At 41.9% G+C, this 26951-nt stretch overlaps 1 protein-coding gene across 1 annotated transcript in view; it reads left to right on the top strand.

The window, feature by feature from the left end:
- The first annotated feature begins 6739 nt into the window (after positions 1-6739).
- Positions 6740-26951, top strand: part of LOC140736379 (uncharacterized) — a 164569-nt gene continuing 144357 nt past the window's right edge. Inside the window, exon 1 of the mRNA XM_073062362.1 lies at positions 6740-6851. Coding sequence (XP_072918463.1) covers positions 6849-6851 — 3 coding nt within the window. The 5' untranslated portion in view covers positions 6740-6848. The remainder of the gene's footprint in view (positions 6852-26951) is intronic.

Here is a 26951-nt window from a genome sequence, read left to right as displayed (position 1 = left end):
AGTGCAAGGTTGCTGCTGTAACACCACTCAACTAGCCAGTGTACCTTACTCCTGTACACCCTTTCGTCACCATCTGAGATACTACCAACAATGGTTGTATCGTCAGCAAATTTGTAGATGCTATTTGGACTGTGCCTAGCCACAAGGTCTTAGGTGTAGAGACAGTAGAGCAGTGGGCTAAGTACACATCCTTGAAGTGTGCCACTATTGATTGTTAGCAAGGTGGAGATGTTATTTCCAATCTGCACAGATTGTGGTCTTCTGGTTACAAAGTTGAGGATCCAGGTGCAGAGGAAGGTATAGAGGCCCAGGTTCTGCAGTTTTTCGATCAGATTGTGTTCCATTTTTGATTATGTTAAACTCTGAGCTGTAGTCAATAAACAGCATCCTGATATTTATATGGTCCAGGTGATCCAAGGCCACGTTGAAAGCCAATGAGGTTTCATCTGTCCTAGACCTATTTTGGCAATAGGCAAATTGCAGTGGGTCCAGGTTCTTGCTGAGACAGGAATTCAGTCTAGCCATGACCAACCTCTCAAAGCATTTCCTCACTGTCGATGTGAGTGCTACCGGGCGATAGTCATTAAGGCAGCTCACATTATTCTTTGGTGATGAACATAACTGTTGCCCTTTTGAAGCACGATGGAACTTCCGACTGTGCAATGAAGGATTGAGAATGTCTTTGAACTCCCTCCCAGTTGGTTGGCACAGGTTTTTAGAGCCTTACTGGGTACTCGATCAGGGCCTGTCACCTTGAGAAGGTTCAGCCTCTTGTAAAACAGTCTGACGTTGGCCTCAGAGACAGGGAGCACAGGGGCACCAGGTGTTGCAGGGACCCTTTTAGCAGTAGTTCTACTCTTCTTCTCAAACAGAGCATAAAAGGCATTGAGCTCATTTGGGAGTGAAGCATAGCTGTCATTCATGATGTTGGGTTTTGCTTTGTAAGAAGTTACGGACTGCAAACCCTGCCAGAGTTGACATGAATCTGATTTCACCTCCAAGCTCTCTTGGAGTTGTTCCTTAGCTCTTGAAATAGCCCCCTGCAAGTCAAGCCTGGCTTTCTTGTACAAACCTGGGTCGCTCGACCTGAATGCCACAGATCTAGCCCTCAGCAGACTATGAACCTCTTGGTTCATTCATGGCTTTTGATTTACGGTAAGTTCTAGTAAACGCACACTCATCCACATAGGTTTTAATGAAGTCAGTGACGGCTGTGGAGGCTCGAAGATGAACCCCTGAATACAGTCCAGTCTATTGATTCAAAGCAGTAAGCACTCCAGAGCCTCCCTTATCCACACTTTCTTGGTCCTCACTATTGGTGCTGCGGTCTTCAGTCTCTGCCTACACGCAGGGAGTAGAAGAGCAGCCAGGTGATCAGACTCTACAAAGTGTAGAGTGTAAGTGGCCTGCTGAGTTCCTCCAGCATTTTGTGTGTACCTGTATCTGAGCCTGTTCATCCTGGCGTGGATGCTGTGCAGCCTCTTCTCTGGTGGCAGTGGGATAAGCAGTCCGTAAGCAAAGTGTCTGGGATCTTTTATCATCCTGCTAGCCTCTGCTAGCCTTTTTTGCTCGCAATGCGAGGCCAACATCGATAAGGTGACACAGAGAGAGCTGAATGTTTGCTTCTTCAGGGCTGGATATCCTCAGAGACTTGATAAGCAACATATCCAGTTTGTGGCCCAAGGGAAGTGGAATTTTAGATCACAAACAAGAGAAAATCTGCAGGTGCTGGTAATTGAAGCAAGATACACACACAGTGCTGCAGGAACTCGGCAGGCCAGGCAACATCAACAGAAAAGAGGAACTAGCTGATATTTCGAGCCGTTGACTGTCCACTCTTTTCTACAGATGCTGTCTGGCCTGCTGAGTTCCTCCAGCATTTTGTGTGTATTGTTGGAACTTTAGTCGCAGGCTCGCAGAAAAAAAGAAACAAGTGGGGAACAATGTGCAGTTGTGGAAACAGCTGAGAATGGTCGGCAGGGTTTGGCTGTAAAAGCCTGGACTCTGAGCTGCAGGCTTGCAACTGTCCTGAAGGGATAACAGTCACCAGAAAGATCAGAATCAGATTTATTATCAGCGACTTTCATGATATGAAATTTGTTGTTTTGTGGCAGCAGTACAGTACAAGCTGTAAAAATTATTACTTACTGTTATTTATTTTATTTGAAAATACAGCATGGAATAGGCCCTTCCAGCCTTTCAATTCACACCCCAGCAACCCCCGAATTAATCCTAGACTAATTAAGGGGAAATTTATAATGACCAATTAACCCATTAACCTGTTCACCTTTGGACTGTGAGAGGCAACTGGAGCACCCTGAGGAAACCTGTGCATTCCAAGGAGAGGGCATTAAACTCCTTACAGATGGCACTGGAACTGAACTCTGCCTTCTGACACCCCGAGCTGTAATAGCGTAGTGTCAGCCGCTATTTTACCATTGAGATGAATATGATTTTGTAGTATCAAGCTCATATATTATGAAAGGCGTTAGAACCTGTTGCATCAGCTATAATGCAGATATATATATATTTGCTTTGAACTTTGAATCTGCTTCTACCACTCTCTCACAATGCATTCCAGATACTCACCACTCTCCGTATGACGGAAAATCCCTCTCAGAACCCCATCTCTTACCCCATATCCAAAATCTATATTCTCCAGTTTAATTCACGCCCAATGAGAAATGCAAGCACTCTTTTTGATCTCAACTTTTGCCACGTTGACTGATGCAAATATTGTTTAATTTAGTAGGATCATCAGCTTCAAATGCATTAGTAGATCCAAAGTTAAAAATTAGCTTTATTTGTCACATGTACATTGAAACATCAAAAAGTACAGTGAAATGTGTTGTTTGTGTCGAATCAAATCAGTGAAATCTGTGCAGAGCAGCCTGCAAGTGGCACCACACTTCTGACACCAAGATAGCATGGCCATAACTTACTAACTGTAACTTGTATATCTTTGGAATGAATCAACTTTGCTAGGCAACAAATCTTTGCTTCTTGCTTATGTTCTTCTCTTAAAAGTTGAAAGCATAGTTCAACAATCATGATTTGCAAAGGCTCTAGAAACAAATAGGTAGGGATAGCAATTTTTCACAGAAGGACATTCTGCTCACCAACAATCATACTTGTGCAACATATGGGGCACAATTAATGACAGGACACTACCGTGTGGTTATTACTTTCTTCAATAAAGCTGTACCTAAAATATTTACTGTTCATTGTGCAATTAACAGACCTAAATGATCGGCTGCACAATTGATTAAATGCTGCTATCACAACGGTAAATAAAAACAAGTCGCATGCTTGACTTTTTCATGAGCTTTGAGTTGAGAATAATGAACAGCTTGGTTGCTTGCTGTTGCGCTCTTTGAAACAATGATAAAATTCTTTGAAGAGTCAAATGCTTCTTTCAGTAATCATCTCAAGGATATTAGCATGACATAGTTTATCTGTCAGATTTATTCGCAAAGTTTAATGAAGTTTTACTTCAATTGTGAGGAAGTGAACTTTTGATTTACTGTTTAGCTGGTTTGGCACAACATTGTGGGCTGAAGGGCCTGTTCCTGTGCTGTACTCTTCTGTGTACCTTGAAACTAATGGATCACTAGATGTAATGTGTTCCCCTACACAAACTTCTGTCACCTGCCCTGTCTCATTCCCTAATAGGATGATATATGATATAACAGAAGATCATGCAACCCCTCAATTAATTATAAACCAGCTAACAGTGCAATCCCATTGTTTCCTTGTAATCTATTCACTTTCACTTGCCATTAACTCACCTTGAGTTTACTGCTATACTCAGGGCAAAGGTTGACATGACGACAAGCTTTCCCTCATTGTCAGCACAACAAAAGCGATGGTCACTGACTCCAGGAAGGAGGATAGTGCAAATGCACCTATCTACATTGAGGTTGAGAGGGCTGAGGACTTCGTATTCTTTGGTGCAAAATATCCTGTCCTGGTCCAACCACGTTGATGTCGTGGCCAAGAAAGCGCGCCAACACCTCTATTTCCTCAAGAAACTGAAGAAATTTGGCATGTCCCTATTGACTCTGACAAATGTTTTCGATGCACCATAGAAAGCATTCTGTCTGGGCATATTGTAGGAATGATTCTGGAATTATGAAATATCGGCAGCATAATTGTGGATTAACTAAACTGAGAGCCAGTCTTCAGGAGATAAAAATTGTTATATTAAAGGTTGCCTGGGAGTGATATGTCCAGGTTTGATGCCTGGGTTATTGGAAGATGCTCCATCCAGCTTTAATTGCTTTCTGCTTTGACATTGTGGTTATGGTGGCTTGTGGGATCAGGCAACTCAGCAAAATAACTGAGTTGGTGCTTATTCAAAGTGAGATTTTTGAACAATGTTCAATAGAGGCAATTATGTCCCTCATCAAGGGGATACATTGGCGTGTCAGCACACCACTGTGGTCATTGACAGGGGGTTTTTCCTATAGCAGATAATGCATGCACAATGGGCTTTGATGAAGAATTCCATCTGCCATTTTTCCAACCATTTTTCTATCTAGTCCTGATCCTGGTGCAAGCTTTGATAGAACTCAGCAAGGACCTGGACCCATTGCAATTTGCCTATTGCCACAATAGGTCAATGGCAGAAGCAATCTTAATGGTTCTCCATGTGGCTTTAAACCACCTGGACAACACAAACACCTATGTCAGGATGCTGTTCATTAACTATATCTCAGCATTTAATACCATCATTCCATAATCCAGATTGAGAAGTTGCAGAACCTGGGCCTCTGTACCTCCCTCTGCAATTGGATCCTCAATTTACTAACTGGAAGACCACATTCTGTGCAGATTAGTGATAACATATCTTCGCTGACGATCAAAATTGGCAAACCTCAGGGGTGTGTGCTTAGCCCACTGCTCTACTCTCTATATGCACATGACTGTGTGGCTAGGCATAGCTTAAACATGATCTATAAATTTGCTGACGATACAACCATTGTTGGTAGAATCTCATTTGGTGATGAGAGGGTGTACAGAGGCAAGATATGCCAACTAGTGGAATGTTGCTGCAGCAACAACCTGGCACTCAGTGTCAGTAAGACGGAAGAGCTAATTGTGGACTTCAGGAAGGGTAAGACGAAGGAACACATACCAATCCTCATAGAGGGATCAGAAGTGGAGAGAGTGAGCAGCTTCAAGTTTCTGGGTGTCAAGGTCTCTGAGGATCTAACCTGGTCACGACATATTGATGCAGTTATAAAGAAGGCAAGACAGCAGCTATACCTTATTAGGAATTTGAAGAGATTTGGCATGTCAACAAATACACTCAAAGACTTCTATAGATGTACTTTGGAGAATATTCTGACAGACTGCATTACTGTCTGGTATGGGGAGGGGGCTAATGTTGGGGACAAGCAATCAATAATTGGGTTAGATTTGCACTGCAATCTGTAAGGAGTTTGCACATTCTCCTTCTCTCCATGTGGGTTTCCACCAGATGCTCTGCTTTCCTCTCACGTACAGGTTAGGGTTAGTGATGGAATTGCAAGTGTGGTGACACTTGCCCAGTGCCCAACACAATCCTCACTGATTCGATTTGATGCAAATCAAATTTTACTATATGTTTCAATGTACATGACCAAGAATGCTAGCCTCTCATCTTTAAAAATTTTTCTCAATCTGTACAGTGCTATACTGCTCTAGGTTATATGTTCTATATTCTATGTCCTACCTTTGTAGTTTCTCCATGATGATGGTACCAGTCATTGAAAAATCTAAGAGTGATTTACAGTCATATAGAAAACCAAAAGAAATTGTCCTCAAAGTTTATAACTGGTGAAAGAACAAAAGCACAGGAATAGAACCTAGTGTGGTCTGCTGCTGTGGCCCGTCCATTTCAATGTGACCTGCATTCACAGATGCTCTTCTGAACACCACTGTTGTAACACGTGGTTACTCGAGTTAGTGTTGCCTTCGCGTCAGCTTGAACCAGTCTGGCCATTCTCCTCTGACCTCTCTCATCAACAAGGCATTTTTACCAACAGAACTGCGACTCACTGGATGCTTTTTTGTTTTTGCACCATTCCCTGTGAACTCTAGAGACTGTTGTGCATGAAAACCACAAGAGATCAGCAGTTTCTGAGATACTCAAACCACCCCATCTGGTACCGACAATCATTCCACAGATAAAGTCACTTAGATCACATTTCTTCCTTCTGCTGATATTTGGTCTGAAAAACAACCGAATCTCTTTTCCATGTCTGCATACTTTGATGTATTGAGTTGCTGCCACATGATTAGCTGATTAGATACAAGTATTTATATTATTGAACAAGTGTACAGGTGTACCTAATAAAATGGCCACTTTATATCACTGATTAATTTTTCAGCTGATATCCAAATACATGGCCCCAGTTTAAGTACCAGATTCTAAACATAGTAATATACTCATAGGCATTTTGCTATTTCTGGTGTTGGGCACAGGGCCAAGGAACACAGTTAACCCTGCCATTTGTCATTATTTACCTCCTACTCAAAAGTTCCAGTTACTTAGTATGCATTCTACTAAATAATCCACTTCATTCCTCTCAAAAACACTTTGCTTGTTTCACAGTGGGGATATTTGACCTACAGCTAAGCATTTCCGAGCAATTACAAACATTTTACAGTTTAATCACTTTAACATGTTCCACATAGCTCCCTGATTTGGGAATGTGCAAAGCAAAGCCTTAACAGCACAAGCCATGTTACAGGCGGAAAATGCCAGCCATTACAACTGGAAGAACATAGAGGACATTCATTAGCACTTTGTTGGAAACAGAGTTTCAGACAATAAACTGAACTTCGAGGGGTCATCGGTAGAAATGGTGAGTAGATTTAAGTTCCTGGGTGTCAACATCTCAGAGGATCTATCCTGGGCCCAGCACCTTGCTGCCTTCACAAAGATAATCACTCCAGTGACTCTGCTAAATTAGGAAGTGGAGAAGATTTGGTATGTCACCAATGTTTTGTGCAAATTTCTCCAGATACACAGTAGAGAGCATTCTGATTGCAGGTATCTTTGTCAAACATAACATTTTCCACCATATGCATTTTAGAAGATAGAGCATAAAACAATACAGCATAGGAAAATGTGCAAAATTAATTAAACTAGAGATTAACGTAATCCCTTTTACAGGCACAAGGTTCATATTCCTCCATTTATATATACCGGTATATATAAAATCCAGGTGACTGTTGAACACTATTTTTTATTGTTAAAGTGCACTTATGTATTCACCCTGGTAATGCTAAACTAGCTGTCTGTGCCTTTAAGAGAAAACATTGACATCATTATGCATGTGTGGATGGAAAGAAGAATTTTCTAGAATGAATGTCGAGTACTGGACATGTGGATGCTTTAGATTTTCATGAGTAAGGTATGGGCGCTGGATAGCATGGTCATGTGAAGTTCCTATCTACTCAGTATGTTAGTCTTTCTAGTAATTTAACTACAAGGCAATATATCATAAAAGTTTTTGTAAAGGTTTATTTTTTATTGTTTCTTGACCAAATATGATGGTAACAGAATAATGTGAATGTGTTAATCGCTCTTCATGTAGCATGAGTGAGGAAAATTCGCATTTGGAAATTAAGCATGTGTGTGACAAAGTGAGTATAACTCTTAGTTAAGATGAGATGTAATTACTCATATTTTTGATGTTGCGCATGAAGTACAAGGTTAGTGAGTTTCTAATGTTGTTTCTATTGTACCTTAGAACTGCCACTAACATTGGTTCTGTGAATTCCATTTTATTTATTTTCATACTCCATACATAACTGGTCGATACACAAGTGTATGGACTGAAATTAAGCTGAGATTGTAACAGCAGGAACTGCATTTTTTTAAAATTCATTTTGTTGTTTTTTATTTTGATACCCTCTTTCTGTATTAAAATATCTAAAACAGATCAAGGAATTAAAGACCTGAAAAACATTTGTTGTCCTGAGTGTGTATATTCCCTAGGCTACACAATATAAAAACTTTAATCAGATCTTCCGCAGCTTTTGAACTTTGGTCAATTGTAGTTAATGTACATAACCATGATATGTTGCAATTATTTTCTGCAGCCAAGGATGAATTTTGACTCTTAAACAATAGAAGTATTGTAGAAAAAACAAGAAAAACTAAGAAAAGAATGAATAATGCTTTATGCAATGGGGAATTAGCAAAATCAATGTCTTTTAGGAAATCAGTGATAGAGGTTGTCCATTTAAAATATACAATTGATAATGAAAAATATCAAAAGAAATTATGTTTGCAGAGGATTGTTGGTCTGTCGGATACTTTGCCTCAGGGAGTACTTGAGGCAAAGACTATTAGAACCATAGAACCATAGAACATTACAGCACAGAAACAGGCCTTTTGGCCCTTCTTGGTTGTGCTGAACCATTTTTCTGCCTAGTCCTACTGACCTGCACCTGGGCCATATCCGTCCAAACCCCTCTCATCCATGTACCTGTCCAAGTTTTTCTTAAATGCCAAAAGTGAGCCCGCATTCACCATTGCTATTGCTGTGCTTTTTAATGATAAAGCTGCAGAATTGAAGATACTGGAAACATACAGAAACAGAAAATATGTACAGGTCCACAATCCCTTATCCGAAATTCTGAAATCCAAAAAGCTCCGAAAACCAAAGTTTTTTTTGCCAACAGCTGACGTTACTCAGGTGTGATGTGGCAGCACTAGCAGAAGCCACCAGACGTCAGTTGTGGCTCAGCGCTCGTACTGGTTACACGTGCATTTGCTGTTCACTGATATTTTGAGTTCACTGTTGACTTTGTGTTTAATTTCTCTGTGAAAATGTCAGAAGAGCTGCAGATACCCCTATGGGTAACAATGAGAAAGAGAAGGAAGCATCTATCATTATCAATAGAGTTATTGCAGAAGCTTGATCGTGGTGTGTCTGTGCAGCATCTTACTGAAGAATATGGTATCGGACCTACCACTGTATATGATTTAAAGAAACAGAAAGACAAGTTACTGAAGTTTTATAGTGACAGTGACGTTCTACATTTATTCCAATAAGTTATTTACCACGTGTTTGATTCGGTCCGTTTGAAGCTGTATATTTTTATGTTTTATTGAATGTTTTTTTGGAAATAATATAGTTTTCTTGTCATTATTCCCTAAACAATACAGTATAACAACTATTTACATAGCATTTACATTGTATTAGGTTTTATAAGTAATATAGAGATGATTTAAAGTATACGGGAGGGTGTGCGTAGGTCTGGAGCTCTGCCTGGTCCTAAAGTCCACCCACACTGAGACAGGTTAAATAAGGGACTTGAGCATACGTTTGTTTTGGTTTCCGTGGGGGGGTCCCGGAACCAATAAGGAAGGATTCTGAAATCCGAAAAATTCTAAATTCCAAAATGTAACTGGCCCCAAGGATTTTGGATAAGGGATTGCAGACCTGTACTAGAAATACTCAAAATGTCAGGCAACCTCTACAGGAGAAACATATTCCTCAGGTTGATGATTGTTTTAGCATTAAGTTTTGAAGCAGAGTTAGAAACAGAACTTAACCGGGAAAGGGGATTCAATTTAAATTCTTCTTGTGATAGAATGTGTCAACTGCGCTTCTCTCGTGAGGCCAACTTCCACAACTCTATGGTAGTATCTCAGAACCATCTATCCAACAAAGTGCAATCCAGCCAGGCACATCAAACAAAGTTACGCAAGGTCCCCTCAATGTTTCAGGTACAGGCTACTCTCCAGTGAAGTTATCAGAAATAGCCAATCTTGTTCTGCTTCTTGTGTCTGGCTAAACTATTCCAGACAAAAGCTGTAACTGAGAGGTAGAAAAGGTTTTACACAACATAGCAAATCTTCTGGACAGAACTCTTTCACCTCATCAGACACAAAGTTTTATACTTTCTAAAAACAAAGACAACAATGAATGATTTGAATGGGAATACATTCCAACTGGCAGAACTCCTTTGCATATTTAGTACTGGTGCCTGGTCCGAGAACTTCTGAGCACAAGCTCTACACACCCAAGATATCCCTGTTGTCCCAGTGTTGAGGATCAGCTCTCTGAATATATAACTAGCCAGAATATTAAGTGACAACACAGACCTGTCTTGAACTGTACATTAAGTGACAGGGATATGGCTTTAACGATGCATTTAATCATACAGAAGATGCCCACTTAATGCCTTCACTTAACTCATCCCAGAATTTTCAATGGCCACTAGTTATGAACATTCATTCATTGTTTTCCCCTGCATACTTTCAATGGGACAGAATCAAAATCTTCCTTTCAACGGCAGTTCAGTGAAGCCCTCTCTCACTGCTCCCTATCGGTGATCTCTGCTGCTCTCTGACTCTTTGACCATGTGCTCACCCACATCCACTATCACAGCCACATATCCTTTCCTGGGAACATATCTTACATCTTTGCCACCAGTTTGTACCAGCTGGCTTCTGGATCCGGTCATCGACTGTACTGTTTTCCATAAATGCTGCCTAGTCTGCTAAGTTCCTCCAACATGTTGTGTGTGATCCTACATCCAATGATTGGTTTCAATATCGTTAATTTATTAGTTGATATTGAATTGAGAACAAATTTTATTTCCTGTCATATACTCCAGAATAATTTATCTACCCTTAGACTATTTAGCTTCCTGAGTACTCTCTCTGTCGTAATTGTGACTGCGCACACTTCTCTTCCCTGACACCCTTGAGTGTCCGGTAAACTGCTGATGTCTCCCTCAGTGAAGATTGATGCAAAATATTCGTTCAGTTAATCCGCCATCTCCTTATCTCCCATTACAATTTCTCCAGCATCATTTTCTATCAGTCCTAAATCAATTCTCACCTGTCTTTTACTCTTTATATACTTAAAAAAGCTTTTAGTATCCTCTTTGATATTATTTGCTAGCTTCCTTTCATAGTTCATCTTTTCCCTCTTAATGACTTTCTTAGTTTCCTTTTGTAAGCTTTCAAAAACTTCTCAATCCTCTGTATTCCCACTAATTTTGCTTCCTTGTATGCCCTCTGCTTTGCTTTTACTTTGGCTTTGACTTCTCTTGTCAGCCACCGTTGCATCCTTTTTCCATTCGAAAATGTCTTCTTTTTTGGAATATATCTGTCTTGCACCTTCCTCACTTCTCGCATAAACTCCAGCCACTGCTGCTCTGCCATCCTTCCCGCTAGTGTCCCTTTTCAGTCAACCTTGGCCAGTTCCTCTCTCATGCCACTGTAATTTCCTTTACTCCACTGAAATACCGACACATCAGATTTTGGTTTCTCTTTCTCAAATTTCACAGTGAACTCAATCATGTTATGATCACTGCCTCCTAAGGGTTCCTTCACCTCAATCCCTCTAATCACCTCTGGTTCATTACACAATACCCAATCTAGTACAGCCGATCCCCTAGTGGGCTCAACAACAAGCTGTTCTAAAAAGCCATCTCGTAGACATTCTACAAATTCTCTCTCTTGAGATCCATTGCCAACCAAATTTTCCCAATCCACTCGCATGTTAAAATCCCCCACAATTATCATAACACTGCCCTTCTGGCAAGCCTTTCCTATTTCTTGTAGTAATTTGTAGTCCACATCACTGCGGCTATTAGGAGGCCTGTAGATAACTGCCATCAGAGTCCTTTTACCTCTGTGATTTCTTAGCTCAACCCTTGAAGATTCTGCACCTTCCGATCCTACGTCACCTTTTTCTAATGATTTAATATCATTTCTTTTTTTTGTAATTTATTTTTTTATTGAAGTTCATCAAACAAACGTTTCCATAAGATGTATTTCAGACATTGTACATATATATCATATAATCATATATATCACAAATCTCCACAAAGTGTTTTTCTGAGTTATACACTTATAGAAAAGAGTGAAAAGAAAAAAACAAGCAAAAGGAAAGAACTATGTACAAGTAGGGAGTGATCTTTTTTTTTACAACAGATTCATTGATTTGTGAGAATAAAATCAGGCCTATGAGACATTATATAGTTAAAACATTTTCCCAGTATGAATCAAATTGTTCCAGCTAACAGATGTTATTATCTTCTCCATTTTGTATATGTCCATTGTAATTTCCATCCATGTATTTAAAGTTGGGCTCTCCTGTGATAACCATTTCCTAGTAAGAGTCTTTTTACCAGCCACCAACAGTATATTCATTATTTATCTCTTTTCAACCATTCTTGAGGTATATATCCAAAATATATGGTCTTACTCTCCAAGGGTGTTTCACATTTAAAGATGTCTTGTAGGGCATTGTGTATCCCCCTCCAATAGTTTTTGATAACAGGGCAGTCACAAAAAATATGATAATGATTTGCATTTTGATTTCCACAATTTCTCCAGCAAACAGGCAGGTTACTATCATAATGGGATTTCTGAGAGGGTGTACTAAAATATCTTATCAAGTTTTTCCATCCAAACTCCCTCTATTTCTGTAAACTGGTACACTTCCATTGATATCTCCATATTGTTGTCCATTCTTCCTCAGATATAATTATCCCTCCTTCCTTCTCCCATTTTGTTTTAATGTGTGAAGTCAAATGTGTTTTTAAGATTTGACAACCCCTTATACATGCTTGAAATGATTCTACTACCATTATCTGAATTATATGCTTTTCTAAAGAGCTCTATCAAGCATGTATTTGCCTTGGTTACATTTTTAAGCATCTTATTAACATATTGTTGCATCTGTAAATACTGATAAAAATCTTGTTTTTCTAATAAGTGTTTCTCTTTAAGCATTTCAAAACTGAACAGTGTTCCTTCTTTCATTATGTTGCAAAGAACTGTTATTCCTTTAGCTGTCCAGTCCTTAAATCTAGCATCCAATTTATTTGGTGTAAGATCCGAGTCATATGCACACCATTTAAGAATTGCAATATCTCCTTCTAGGTTATATTCTTTTATAGTAGTTTTCCATATTTTATGAGTCAATTTCACCCATGGGTTATCAGTAGTATTTATGTGCCTTTGCAGGTTGTTATCAGCCAAAATTGCTTGTATGGGGATGGGAAGTACCCGCTCCTCAATGTTTTTCCATTGAGTGTCATATGATGGGTTGCACCAAGATATCACAGCTCTCAACTGTGCTGCAAAATAATAATCTCTAAGGGAAGGCAAGCCCCATCCCCCCTTTTCCTTTGCTAATTGCAAAGTTTTGAGATGAACTCTAGGCCTTTTACCCTGCCAAATATACCTTGATAGCATCTTGTTCCATTCATTGAATTGATATTGATTAATCTCTATTGGTAGGGTCTGAAAGAGATATAACAGTCTGGGCAGTATATTCATTTTAATAGACTCAATCCTTGAACTGAAACTGAAAAAAGGAATCAGGTTCCATCTTGCCACATCTTCCTTAATTATTTTATATAAAGGCTGATAATTACATTCTGATAATTTTGCCAAATCTTTTGGCATAATGATGCCCAAATATTTGAAAGATTCTGTGTGCCATGCCCAGGGGCATCGACTTTCAATTTCTCTTGGTGGGCTATAGTAATATGAAAGTAATTGGGTTTTATCTATGTTGATCTTGTATCCTGATAATTGACCATATTGTTCAAAGGATTGCATCAATTTAGGTAAAGAGTATGTTGGTTGCCTTAGATAGATCAAAATGTCATCCACATAACAAGCCAATTTATGCTCTGTCCCTTTAATAGTAATTCCCCTGATATCTTCATTTTGTCTGATGTATTGAGCTAATGGTTCCAGATATAACACAAAGAGTAGTGGTGACCATGCACAACCCTGTCTCGTGCCCCTTTCTAAGGTAAGACTATTTGATAAACATCCATTAATTTTAATCCTAGCAGTAGGATTGTCATATAGTGTCTGTATAGTTTTAATAATTGTGTCTTGGAAACCAAATCTATATAAAACTCTGTAAAGAAAATTCCAAATAACCGAATCAAATGCTTTTTCAGTGTCCACGCTTATCACTATTGCTTTGATTTTATTTTTTTTTGTATATGATCCATAATGTGAAGTGTCCTTCGTATATTGTCTTGTGTCTGGCATTGTCGTATAAAACCTGTCTGATCGTTATGTATCAATATGGGTAAAAACTCCTCTAATCATTTGGTCATGATGGAGGTAAATAACCTATAATCTACATTAAGAACGGATATTGGTCTAAATGACCCGCATTCCATTTTATCCTTGCCTTCTTTCGGTATAGCTGAGATTATCGCTTCCTTCCAACTGGGTGGCATTTGTGCCTTTTTTAGAGTCCAGTTCAGTGTGGGGAGTAGCTCATTTTTAAATTCTTTGTACCACTCTGCCGTATACCCATCTAATCCTGGTGACTTGCGTAACTTAAGCCTACTAATTGCAGCTTTTAATTCAACTTCAGTTATGTCAGTAGTCATCATTCTATTCTGTTCTTCGCTTAAAGTGGGTAACTCTAGAGAATTCAAGAAGGTGTCAATTTGGGTTATGCTTCCCCCTGGATCTTTGGAATATAGAGTTTTGTAAAACACTTCAAAAGCTTCTTGAATTTCACTTAGCTTATTTTTAATCATTTTCATTCTTGGGTCCCTAATTCTATGAATTGTATTTTCTGCTATCTTTTTTTTCAGTTTCCACGCCAGTATTTTCATAGATTTCGATCCACTTTCATAATGTCTCTGTTTCAGAAACATTAAGTTTTTCCTGATTTCTTGTGTAGCCAAATTATTTATTTCATTCCTAATTCTTTTAATTTCCCCTAATATATCCTGTGCCAAATTCAATTTGCAGTTTTTTTCTCTAGTTCCTTCAGCCTGGTTTGTAATTCCTCTAATGTTTTATTTCTTTTTTTTTAATATGAAGATATCGCTATAATTTTCCCTCTTAAGACAGCCTTCAGAGTATCCCATAAAATGGGAGGTGAAACCTCTCCATTATCATTAAATTCTAAGTAGAGACCAATTTCTTTTTTTAATTTGTTCCTTAAAGTACGAATCATTGAGTAGACTTGAATTTAGTTTCCAAGTAGTATTCTTTGGTTGTAGGTCAAAACCAACAGATAAATATGTAGGTGCATGGTCACGAGATATTGTCCCAATTCCACAGGTGTTTATTTTGTCTTTGTCTTTTCCAAATGTTATGAAATAGTCTATTCTTGTATATACAGAATGGGGAGCAGAATAATGAATGTAATCCCTTCTGTCGGGGAAAAGGTCCATCCATATATCAATTAAACCAACATCCTCAAAAAGTGTATTAACTTTCTTATGTAAGGATTTTGTTTCATAGGTTTTTCTATTGGAAGAGTCTAAGTTTGGTTGTAATTGTAAATTTAAGTCTCCCCCACATATCAGGAGACCTTTTGTTTCCGCTACCATAATATCAGCAATTTTCTGAAAGAAACCAATATCACTTCCTGGGGGTGCACATATATTCAATAGAGTAACTGAATTGCCATCTATATTTCCCCCTTACCAGAATATATCTGCCCTCTTTATCTCCCATTTTGAATACTTTTTCAAAATTTAGCTTACTTGAGATAAGAATAGCAACTCCTCTCCTATGTTCGAATTTATATGAGGAGAAAAACAAATTAGTGAAGCCCATTCTTTTTAGTTTTCTATGCTCATTATCACTTAAACGAGTTTCTTGTAAATGTACTACATGGGCTTGTTCTTTTTTCATTTTGGATAAAATTCTATTACATTTGATTTGATTTAATAGCCCATTGACATTAAAAGAAATGAATTTTACTTTGTCCTTAGCCATCTGCATTTATCTGTCAATGTATCATTGAAATTAGCAGAATAGAACTTAATCGATCTCCTCCCTGAACAAATAAGAACCAGGAAATGCAAATAATAACAAAAACGGAAACAAATATGTGATTCCAAGGCTGAGGTCTCTAGTAGATGACCCTGCGTTGAGCTAGAGGAAATGTCTAGCTATGGGGGATAACCCCTCCTACTTGTGAGTTGAGGGCCCCCATTGCAGTATTCATAAAAGTCAGTGAACAAATCCATTACACAGAAAAGATTTCCCTGTGTATGTCACGAGGTGGGGGCAAGGGTGCTGGGAGAGGACCCACATGCAGGACACAAACACATCTTTTAGGTACAGTAAAATAGCATTTATTACTTGCTACACAGAAAATCGGGAAATCTAGGAGGACAAAGAGGAACATGAACCTAGGACTAGGGGACTAGGGACTTGGATCGCCGCGGACCTGTGACTTGGAAACAGGGAACTGGGATCACCGCGGCCATGCCTTGGACAGGGGGAACATGGACAGCTGCGGACCTTGGACTTGGAGAATGGGAACATGGACAGCCGCAGCCATGACTGATAGATGACCCTGCGTTGAGCTAGAGGAAATGTCTAGCTGTGGGGGATAACCCCTCCTACTTGTGAGTTGAGGGCCCCCATTGCAGTATTCATAAAAGTCAGTGAAGAAATCTATTACACAGAAAAGATTTCCCTTTATACTCCTCCTGTATATATACACACACATATATGCACACACACACATATATACATATATATTACATACATGCACACACACACACACACACACACACACACACACACACACACACACACACACACACACACACACACACACACACACATATATATACATTCTCATTTTGGTGGGGAAAAAGGAGTAAGTGAGTGAATAAAGAATAACAACTAAGTAATATAAAATCCACATTATAATAAGTATTTCTTGAGATAGGTATATCACCGTCTACTTTTGCTTCTGTTTAGCTTCTCAACATTTTTAAAGTTAGCCAAACCTTATGGCTCTTCTGAAGGGGGTGAGGGCTGTCTTTGGAAAACTCCCAGTCTCTTGCTGATATATTTCTCTCGGCCTCCTCCCGTCTCCTGCCTTCTCGATTCTCGCACTATTTCCCAAGCGGAGCGGGATGATTCCTCTGCCAGGCTTTCCCTCAGTTTGGTCACGCTGACGGGCAACCCTCTGGCCTTCATGTCTGTAGTCGCCTCTTCCACTGTCTGGTACAGCCACGTCCCGTCTTCATAAAACACTCAAAGTTTAGCAGGGTACGGAGTTTGAAATCTAATCTTTCCTTGCTTTAATATTTGCTTTACTTCAGAGTATTCTTTACATTTCTGCAGGACCGTGGGGGAATAATCTTGGTCGAAGTATATTAATTTATCGTCTAAAAACACCCTCTTCTTACCCCAGGCCCTTTGTAGAATCTCCGCCTTGATACTGTATCGAAGGAATTTAATTATTATTGAGCGTGGCTTATCTGCTCTATCTCGGGTAGGTTTCAGGACGAGCGCATGATGCCCTCTCTCAATTTCCAGTTCCATAGTTGAGGAAAGCTCCAGCGCGTCCCACAGCAACTTTCCGACAAACTCCATCATAGACAAGTCCTCCGCTCCTTCGGGAACGTTGTATATTCTGATATTTTTCCACCGTGATCTTCCCTCCAGGTCAAGCAGTTTACCTTCTTGTTGATTTAATATTTTTATCATCTTACTTAGCGTCCATTCCACATTTTGAACGCGATCTTCCACCTTCTCAATTTGAGTCTCTGCCACTGCTATTTTTTTCATTGTACGGCAGAAATGTGGCAACTGTTCTGGGGATATTTGTGTGGCATTCTGCGTAGGTATGTTCCAATGAGACAGGGAAAGGATGGTAGGGTACAGGAACCATGGTGTACAAAGGCTGTTAAAAATCTAGCCAAGAAGAAAAGTTTATGAAAGTTTCAAAAACCTAGGTAATGATAGAGATCTTGAAGATTATAAGGCTAGCAGGAAGGAGTTTAAGAATGAAATTAGGAGAGCCAGAAGGGGTCGTGAGAAGGCCTTGGTGAGTAGGATTAAGGAATCTACCAAGGCATTCTACAAGTATGTGAAGAGTAAATGGATAAGACGTGAGAGAATAGGACCAATCAAGTGTTACAGTGAAATGTGTGTATGAAACTGGAGGAGATAGCAGAGATTTGTAATGAATACAGTATTCAGTATTCACTATGGAAAAGGATCTTGGCGATTGTAGGGATGACTTACAGTGAATTGAAAAGCTTGAGCATATAGACATTAAGAAAGAGGATGTGTGGAGCTTTTGGAAAGCATCAAATTGGATAAGTCTCCATGACCAGATGAGATGTACCCCAGACTACCGTGGGAGGCAATGGAGGAGATTGCTGAGCCTCTGGCAATGATCTTTGCATCATCAATGGGGACGGGAGAGATGCCATAGGATTGGAGGGTTGTAGATGTTGTTCTGTTATTCAAGAAAGGATTTATGAACATTTGGACAGGTATAATATGATTAGAAATTGTCAAAGGCAGGTCATACCTTACGAGCCTAATTGAATTTTTTGAGGATGTGACTAAGCACATTGATGAAGGTAGAACAGTAGATGTAGTGTATATGGATTTCAGCAAGGCATTTGATAAGGTACCCCACGCAAGGCTTATTGAGAAAGTAAGGAGGCATGGGATCCAAGGGGTCCTTGCTTTGTGGATCCAGAATCCTAGCTTGTTCACAGAAGGCAAAGTGTGGTTGTCGATGAGTCATATTCTGCATGGAGGTCGGTGACCAGTAGTGTGCCTCAGGGATCTGCTCTGGGACCCCTTCTCTTCGTGATATTTATAAATGACCTGGATGAGGAAGTAGAGGGATGGGTTAGTAAATTTGCTGATGACACAAAGGTTGGGGTGTTATGGATAGTGTGGAGGGCTGTGTAGGTTAAAGTGGGACATCGATAGGATGCGAAACTGGGCTGAATAGCGGCAGATTGGGCTCAACCCAGATAATAAAACCATAGAACCATAGAACATTACAGCACAGAAACAGGCCTTTTCGCCCTTCTTGGCTGTGCTGAACCATTTTTATGCCTAGTCCCACTGATCTGCACCTGGCCCTTATCCTTCCATACACCTCTCACCCATGTACCTATTCAAGTTTTTCTTAAATGTTAAAAGTGAGCGCGCATTTACCACTTCATCTGGCAGCTCATTCCACACTCCCACTACTCTCTGTGTGAAGAAGTCCCTCCTAATGTTCCCTTTAAGCTTTTCCCCCTTCACCCTTAACCCATGTCCTCTGGTTTATTTATCCCCTAGCTTCTGTGGAAAAAGCCTGCTTGCATTCAGTATATCTATACCCATCATAATTTTATATACCTCTATCAAGTCTCCCCTCATTCTTCTATGCTCCAGGGAATAAGGTCCTAACCTATTCAACCTTTCTCTGTAACTCAGTTTCTCAAGTCCCAGCAACATCCTTGTAAACCTTCTCTGCACTCTTTCAACCTTATTAATATCCTTCCTGTAATTCGGAGACCAAAACTGCACATAATACTCCAAATTCGGCCTCACCAATGCCTTATACAACCTCACCATAACATTCCAACTCTTATACTCAATACTTTGATTTATAAAGACCAATGTACCAAAATCTCTCTTTACTACCCTATCTACCTGTGATGCTACTTTTAGGGAATTTTGTATCTGTATTCCTAGATCCTGCTGTTCTACTGCACTCCTCAGTGCCCTAACATTTACCTTGTATGTTCTACCTTGGTTTTTCCTTCCAAAGTGCAATACCTCACACTTGTCTGTATTAAACTCCATCTGCCATTTGTCAGCCAATTTTTCCAGCTGGTCCAGATCCCTCTGCAAGCTTTGAAAACCTTCTTCACTGTCCACTACACCTTCAATCTTTGTATCATCAGCAAATTTATCCTTACAAGCTGAACAAGTACTACACCTGCCCCTACACCTCCTCCCTCTGTCACGAGGTGGGGACAAGGGTCCTGGGAGAGGACCCACATGCAGGACACAAACACATCTTTCTTAGGTACAATAAAATAGCATTTATTACTTGCTACACAGAAGATCGGGAAATCGGGGACAAAAAGAGGAACATGAACCTCGGACTAGGGGACTAGGGACTTGGATCGCCACGGACCTGCGACTTGGAAACAGGGAACTGGGATTGCCACGGACCTTGGACTTGGACAGGGGGAACATGGAGAGCCGTGAACCTTGGACTTGGACCCTGGGGACTGGGACCGCCACGGCCCTTGGACGTGGAGACTGGGACCTTGATTCACCGTCGCCAGACACTTGGATACCATGGATCGCTGCAGCCAGAAACGTGGACACCAAAACACAGGACAAGGAATCTTGAACCAGGACTCCTCCTTCAGATCAGGAATCGAGCCGGGACTCTTCTTCAGGGGGTAGACACGGACAAGGAACATGAACGTCGAGTCAGGACTCTGCCTTCAGCCCAGGCACCGAGCCAGGACTCTTGGAGGGGTAGCCATGGACAAGGGGCATAAACGTCGAGTCAGGACTCTGCCTTCAACTCACCCCTGGTAGATTGACCTTGCCCGGACCCACTTTGACGACGGAAGGTGAATTGCTGGCTCTCCGATGCGGGCTGGATCACTCTGGTGACGGAAGGGGAATTGCTGGAACTCCGATGCGGGCTGGATCACTCTGGTGACGGAAGGGGAATTGCTGGTACTCCGATGCGGGCTGGATCACTCTGGTGACGGAAGGTGAATTGCTGGTTCTCCGATGCAGGCTGGATCACTCTGGCGAAGGAAGGTGAATTGCTGGTACTCCGATGCGGGCTGGATCACTCTGGCGACGGAAGGTGAATTGCTGGTACTCCGATGCGGGCTGGGTCACTCTGGCGACGGAAGATGAATTGCTGGAACTCCGATGCGGGCTGGATCACTCTGGTGACGGAAGGGGAATTGCTGGTACTCCGATGCGGGCTGGATCACTCTGGCGACGGAAGGTGAATTGCTGGTACTCCGATGCGGGCTGTATCACTCTGGTGACGGAAGGTGAATTGCTGGTACTCCGATGCGGGCTGGATCACTCTGGTGACGGAAGGGGAATTGCTGGTACTCCGATGCGGGCTGGATCACTCTGGCGACGGAAGGGGAATTGCTGGAACTCCGATGCGGGCTGGATCACTCTGGTGACGGAAGGTGAATTGCTGGAACTCCGATGCGGGCTGGATCACTCTGGTGATGGAAGGGGAATTGCTGGTACTCCGATGCGGGCTGGATCACTCTGGCGACGGTAGGGGAATTGCTGGTACTCCGATGCGGGCTGGGTCACTCTGGCGACGGAAGGGGAATTGCTGGTACAGCGATGCGGGCTGGATCACTCTGGTGACGGAAGGTGAATTATTGGTACTCCGATGCGGGCTGGATCACTCTGGTGACGGAAGGGGAATTGCTGGTACTCTGATACGGGCTGGATCACTCTGGTGACGGAAGGTGAATTGCTGGTACTCCGATGCGGGCTGGATCACTCTGGTGACGGAAGGTGAATTGCTGGTACTGCGATGCGGGCTGGATCACTCTGGTGACGGAAGGTGAATTGCTGGTACTCCGATGCGGGCTGGATCACTCTGGTGACGGAAGGTGAATTGCTGGAACTCTGATGCGGGCTGGATCACTCAGGCGACGGAAGGTGAATTGCTGGTACTCCGATGCGGGCTGGATCACTCTGGCGACGGAAGGTGAATTGCTGGTACTCCGATGCGGGCTGGATCACTCTGGTGATGGAAGGCGAATTGCTGGTACTCCGATGCGGGCTGGATCACTCTGGTGACGGAAGGTGAATTGCTGGAACTCCGATGCGGGCTGGATCACTCTGGCGACGGAAGGGGAATTGCTGGTACTGCAATGCGGGCTGGATCACTCAGGCGACGGAAGGTGAATTGCTGGTACTCCGATGCGGGCTGGATCACTCTGGTGACGGAAGGTGAATTGCTGGAACTCTGATGCGGGCTGGATCACTCTGGCGACGGAAGGTGAATTGCTGGTACTCCGATGCGGGCTGGATCACTCTGGCGACGGAAGGTGAATTGCTGGTACTCCGATGCGGGCTGGATCACTCTGGCGACGGAAGGTGAATTGCTGGTACTCCGATGCGGGCTGGATCACTCTGGCGACGGAAGGTGAATTGCTGGTACTCCGATGCGGGCTGGGTCACTCTGGCGACGGAAGGGGAATTGCTGGTACTCCGATGCGGGCTGGATCACTCTGGCGACGGTAGGGGAATTGCTGGTACTCCGATGCGGGCTGGGTCACTCTGGCGATGGAAGGGGAATTGCTGGTACAGCGATGCGGGCTGGATCACTCTGGCGACGGAAGGTGAATTGCTGGTACTCCGATGCGGGCTGGATCACTCTGGCGACGGAAGGTGAATTGCTGGTACTCCGATGTGGGCTGGATCACTCTGGTGAAGGAAGGCGAATTGCTGGAACTCCGATGCGGGCTGGATCACTCTGGCGACGGAAGGGGAATTGCTGGAACTCCGATGTGGGCTGGATCACTCTGGTGACGGAAGGTGAATTGCTGATACTCCGATGCGGGCTGGATCACTCTGGTGATGGAAGGTGAATTGCTGGAACTCCGATGCGGGCTGGATCACTCTGGTGACGGAAGGGGAATTGCTGGTACTCCGATGCGGGCTGGATCACTCTGGCGACGGAAGGGGAATTGCTGGTACTCCGATGTGGGCTGGATCACTCTGGTGAAGGAAGGCGAATTGCTGGAACTCCGATGCGGGCTGGATCACTCTGGCGACGGAAGGGGAATTGCTGGAACTCCGATGCGGGCTGGATCACTCTGGTGACGGAAGGTGAATTGCTGGTACTTCGATGCGGGCTGGATCACTCTGGTGATGGAAGGTGAATTGCTGGAACTCCGATGCGGGCTGGATCACTCTGGTGACGGAAGGGGAATTGCTGGTACTCCGATGCGGGCTGGATCACTCTGGCGACGGAAGGGGAATTGCTGGTACTCCGATGCGAGCTGGGTCACTCTGGCAACGGAAGGGGAATTGCTGGAACTCCGATGCGGGCTGGATCACTCTGGTTTGTCGTGGCGGCGACTTGCGAAGGCTTCTTAACACTCTCACCCCGAACGGCTAAAGCCGGGGGCTTATAAACTGCCGGTTCGCGTTGAGGGTAGATTACCTTGATTGCCAAGCTCAACTGATGTGTGAAACCGAATTAGAAGGGAACAAGGCGTCAATGGTCCGGATCACAACCTAACTAAATTTAAAGGGGAACCAATCCAGACCATGACACCCTCACTATCATTCAGGGCTCCAAACAATCCTTCCAGGTGAGGTGACACTCCAGCTGTGAGTGTGTTTGGGTCATCTACTGTATCCGATGCTCCTGGTGTGTCCTCCTGTGTATCGGTGAGACCCGTCATTTGATCCCTTGGTGAGGATAGGAGTCTGTTCCCTTGACATTTCCTTCCTCTAGTGAACAATCAATTCCCTGCTCTTACTGACGCTGAGTGTGAGGTTGTTGCTACACCACCACTCAACCAGCTGATTCATCTCACTCCTGTACACCTCCTCGTCACCATCATATTTACAAATAATATCTACATTAAAACTAGAGGATTGGAAGGTAAGAGTATGAAAAATGCTTCCCAAAAATTTAGTCTGTTATTTAAAAATTCTTCTTTCTAAGCCATATTTTCTGTAGTTTAGTGTTTTTGTTTACTTTTGAATGCATAAGTCAGTAGATGTTTATAATTGCTGTTTATGGGTCAAGGACTTCTTTGGGTGGTCTCCACTGATAGTTCTGTTCTATTATTGTGATGTTTCCACACTGAAATTAAACGGATTATATGATATTTTTAACTTCTGGAAACTGTGAAGTTGTAATCCAGGAAGTTACAAACCTCAGTTGTTGTTCAAATCCTGAATCCATCCAAAAACAAGTAATAAATTGCATCATGGCCATGTATGGAAACAGTAATGGCCAAGAATAGAAAGACCTACAAAATGTAATGGACACAGCCCAGACCATCACAGGCAAAGCTCGCCCCACCACTGAGCACATCTACAAGAAGCACCATCACAAGGAGGCAGCATCCATCATCAAGGACCTCCACCATCCAGGGCATGCGGTCTTCTCGTGCTACCGACAGGAAGGAGGTACAGGAGCCCTAGATCCCACACCACCAAGTTCAGAAACATTTATTACCTTGCAGCAGTCAGGCTCCAGGACCAGTGTGGATAATTTCATTCAACTCAATACAGAACTGATTCCATAAACTGTGGACTCTCTTTCAAGATATCTTTAAGTCATGTTTTCAGTATTATTTATTTGTTTGTTTATTAGTTATTATTTGTACTTTTTTTGTATTTACACAGTTTGTCTTCTTTTACACATTGGTTGCTTGTCAGCTTTTGTGTGTAGTTTTTCATTAATTCTATTGCATTTCTTTGTTCTACTGTGAATGCCTGCAAGAAAATGAAACACAGGGTAGTATGTGGTGTTACGTACCCGTGGGTATCTTGTACTTGTCACGTGACAGTGGTGTTGAAGCTATACTGGACTAAGGTAATGGTCTTGTGATGGTGGAGTGACGTCATTTTCCCACCAGTAGAGGTCATATGACAGTTTTTTTTACAGGGTATAAAAGGAGGACCCCTCCCTGTGAGGGGGGGCAGTTCATGGCTGGATTTGCCATTTTGACTCCATGCTACTGCGTGGTCCAATATTATGATGCAGTTTGGTTGAAAGGTGGAGTTTTATTTAATGCCTAAAGTTTAAAAGGTCATTGCTGGCAGTTTCTTTATAATACTGTCAGTTAAAAATCAGTGGAGAGTGAAGATCGGAGTTCAGGAGCTAAAAGATCGAGGAAAGTCGATTTCGACGGTGAAACAGGTTCGACCTTGTTTGATCCTCATTCGGAAGGAATTCGTTGGCTGTCCCTGTGGTAACCCCTGTGAATAATAGCAGAAAGGGTTGGGTACAGTTTTGTAAAGGAAAGGTCAGTGCCTTTAAGCCGTTTCTTTTTCATCTTCGTAAATTCTCCCATAAAAGTATAGTTCGACTGGGAACCACAACAGCATGATGTGAAAGAGAATTTAAATTGTCTAAAATGTATCTCCTTTAATGGACTGTAAGCATTTTGAACTTTTGCAGTACTACTTTGAAGAACTGTTTTTGCAACATCACTTTAAGAACTGTTTAAGCTGCCGCACAGCAGCTGATTTCCGGTTGCGTTAGTTGTTTGTTTACTTTTGGAGTTTGTTTTTCAGTGTTTAATAAATGTTTTATTTGTTATAAAAAACCCTGCCTCACTTATATATTTATTGTTGCTGAAACTGTAACAGTGGTAACATATAAATACTTTGTAATAAATTTCCTTTGATTTTTTTATATATTAGGGATAAGCAGCTGTACTGTAATGTACCTCACAATTTATTCTGTACTTCTGAGATCTATTTTATGTTTCACTGGAAACAAAACATCTAAATTGTGTCTACCCCAATCAACACTGTTGCACTTCAAGGGTGTGTACTTAACTCACTACACTCATGTCTGTGTGGATAGGCACTGCTCAAACACCAGCCATAAATTTTCCAATGAAACCACTGATGCTGGCAGAATTACAGATGGTGATGAGAATGATGAGAAGGTGTACAGGAGTGAGGTAGATTGGCTGGTTGAGTGACAACCTTGCCCTCAGTCAGTAAGACCAAGAATTGATTGTGGACTTCAGGAAGGGGAAATCGGGAGAACACATAACAGTCCTCATTGAGTGTCAGCAGTGGAAATGGTGAACAGCTTCAAGTTCCTGGATGTCAACATCCTGGAGGAACTATCCTGGGCCCAAAATATTGATGCAACCATGAAGAAGGCTCGCCAATGAATATACACAATTAAGTGTTTGAAGAGATTTGATATGTAACCAAAGACTTTTACAAATTTCTATAGATACCTTGTGGTAGGCATGCTGACTACTTGTTTCACTGTCTAGTATGGAGGCTCCAATGCACAGGATTGAAAGAGGCTCAAAGGGTTGTAGATCCAGCCAACTCCATCACAGGCACAAGCTTCCCTCGGGTCCTCAAAAAATGGTGCCTCAAGAAGGTGACACCCATTATTAAGGACCCTCACCTTCTGGGACATGACTTCTTCTCATTACCATGATCAGGGAGGAGGTACCTCACACTTCCTCGTTTGTAATATTTTAAAAATTTTATTTCTTATTTTAATTTAACAATTTTTTTTTTGGTCTTGCACGCTACCACAAATTTTGCAACATATGTTTGTGATAATAAACTTGATTCTGATTCCAACTCTGATTCACTGCATTTGTCCTTTTTGAGGCATTGATGAAGAATTAGCAAATACTGATAATATATCTTTAGTTTGATTATTATTTTTCCTTAGATTTAAAGTAAGTAAATATTTTATTATGGACATTTCAGGGATTAAGGGTTAGTGTGATTCAAAGAAATTATTCACAAATAATGCTTGTATTTTGAGTGGGCTGAATGCCCGAACTTTTGATGAATGGGTGTTCAGAGTGTTAAGTTCTATGAAAGTGTAAGGCAAAGTTATGCTCATTGAACAGTGTTTTGACCAATCAGCCAGTAAGGATGTCGTGTTAATCCAGATTAACAGTGACATGACTGATAGGTTGGGAGACCCTGGAGATGCAGGGCCATGGGCAGAAGGGGTACGTAATTGAGGACAAAGACTTTAAAGACAAGTTGTTGTTTCTGCGAAGTGAGGGTAGAATCGTCTGATGTAAAAAGTCCAATGTGTCCTTCAGTGGTTGATTTCAATTCTGAGCTGGTTTTGGCCTCTTCATGACCGGTTGATAAATGCAGAGAGCCAGAGTAGGCTGGGAGTGTTCTCTGGTGTCTGGGGAAGAGGAATATGAGTCGGGCTGAGCAGACATCTCAGTTACTGGATGAATGGCAGTGCTCAGATAACATGAAAATAATCAGACTGGTATTGAGCTTAAAGGGGCTGATGGCTGATAGAGTGAGGTTCCTAAAAGCAGAAAATCCATTAGCCATGCCAGCTAATCACCTGCAAGCTCAGGAAGATGCTTTTGGCACTGTTGAAAGAGCAGCTGATCTTAGGCACACATTCCAGGAGGAAGGAAAGAAGTCGTCTGCCCATATTTTCAGGTTGGAGAAACTG

Source organism: Hemitrygon akajei, chromosome 11, assembly GCF_048418815.1.
Source record: "Hemitrygon akajei chromosome 11, sHemAka1.3, whole genome shotgun sequence".
Classification (NCBI taxonomy): Eukaryota; Metazoa; Chordata; class Chondrichthyes; order Myliobatiformes; family Dasyatidae; genus Hemitrygon; species Hemitrygon akajei.
Note: the sequence above shows the minus strand (reverse complement) of the source record. Positions and strands in the feature narration are given on the sequence as shown.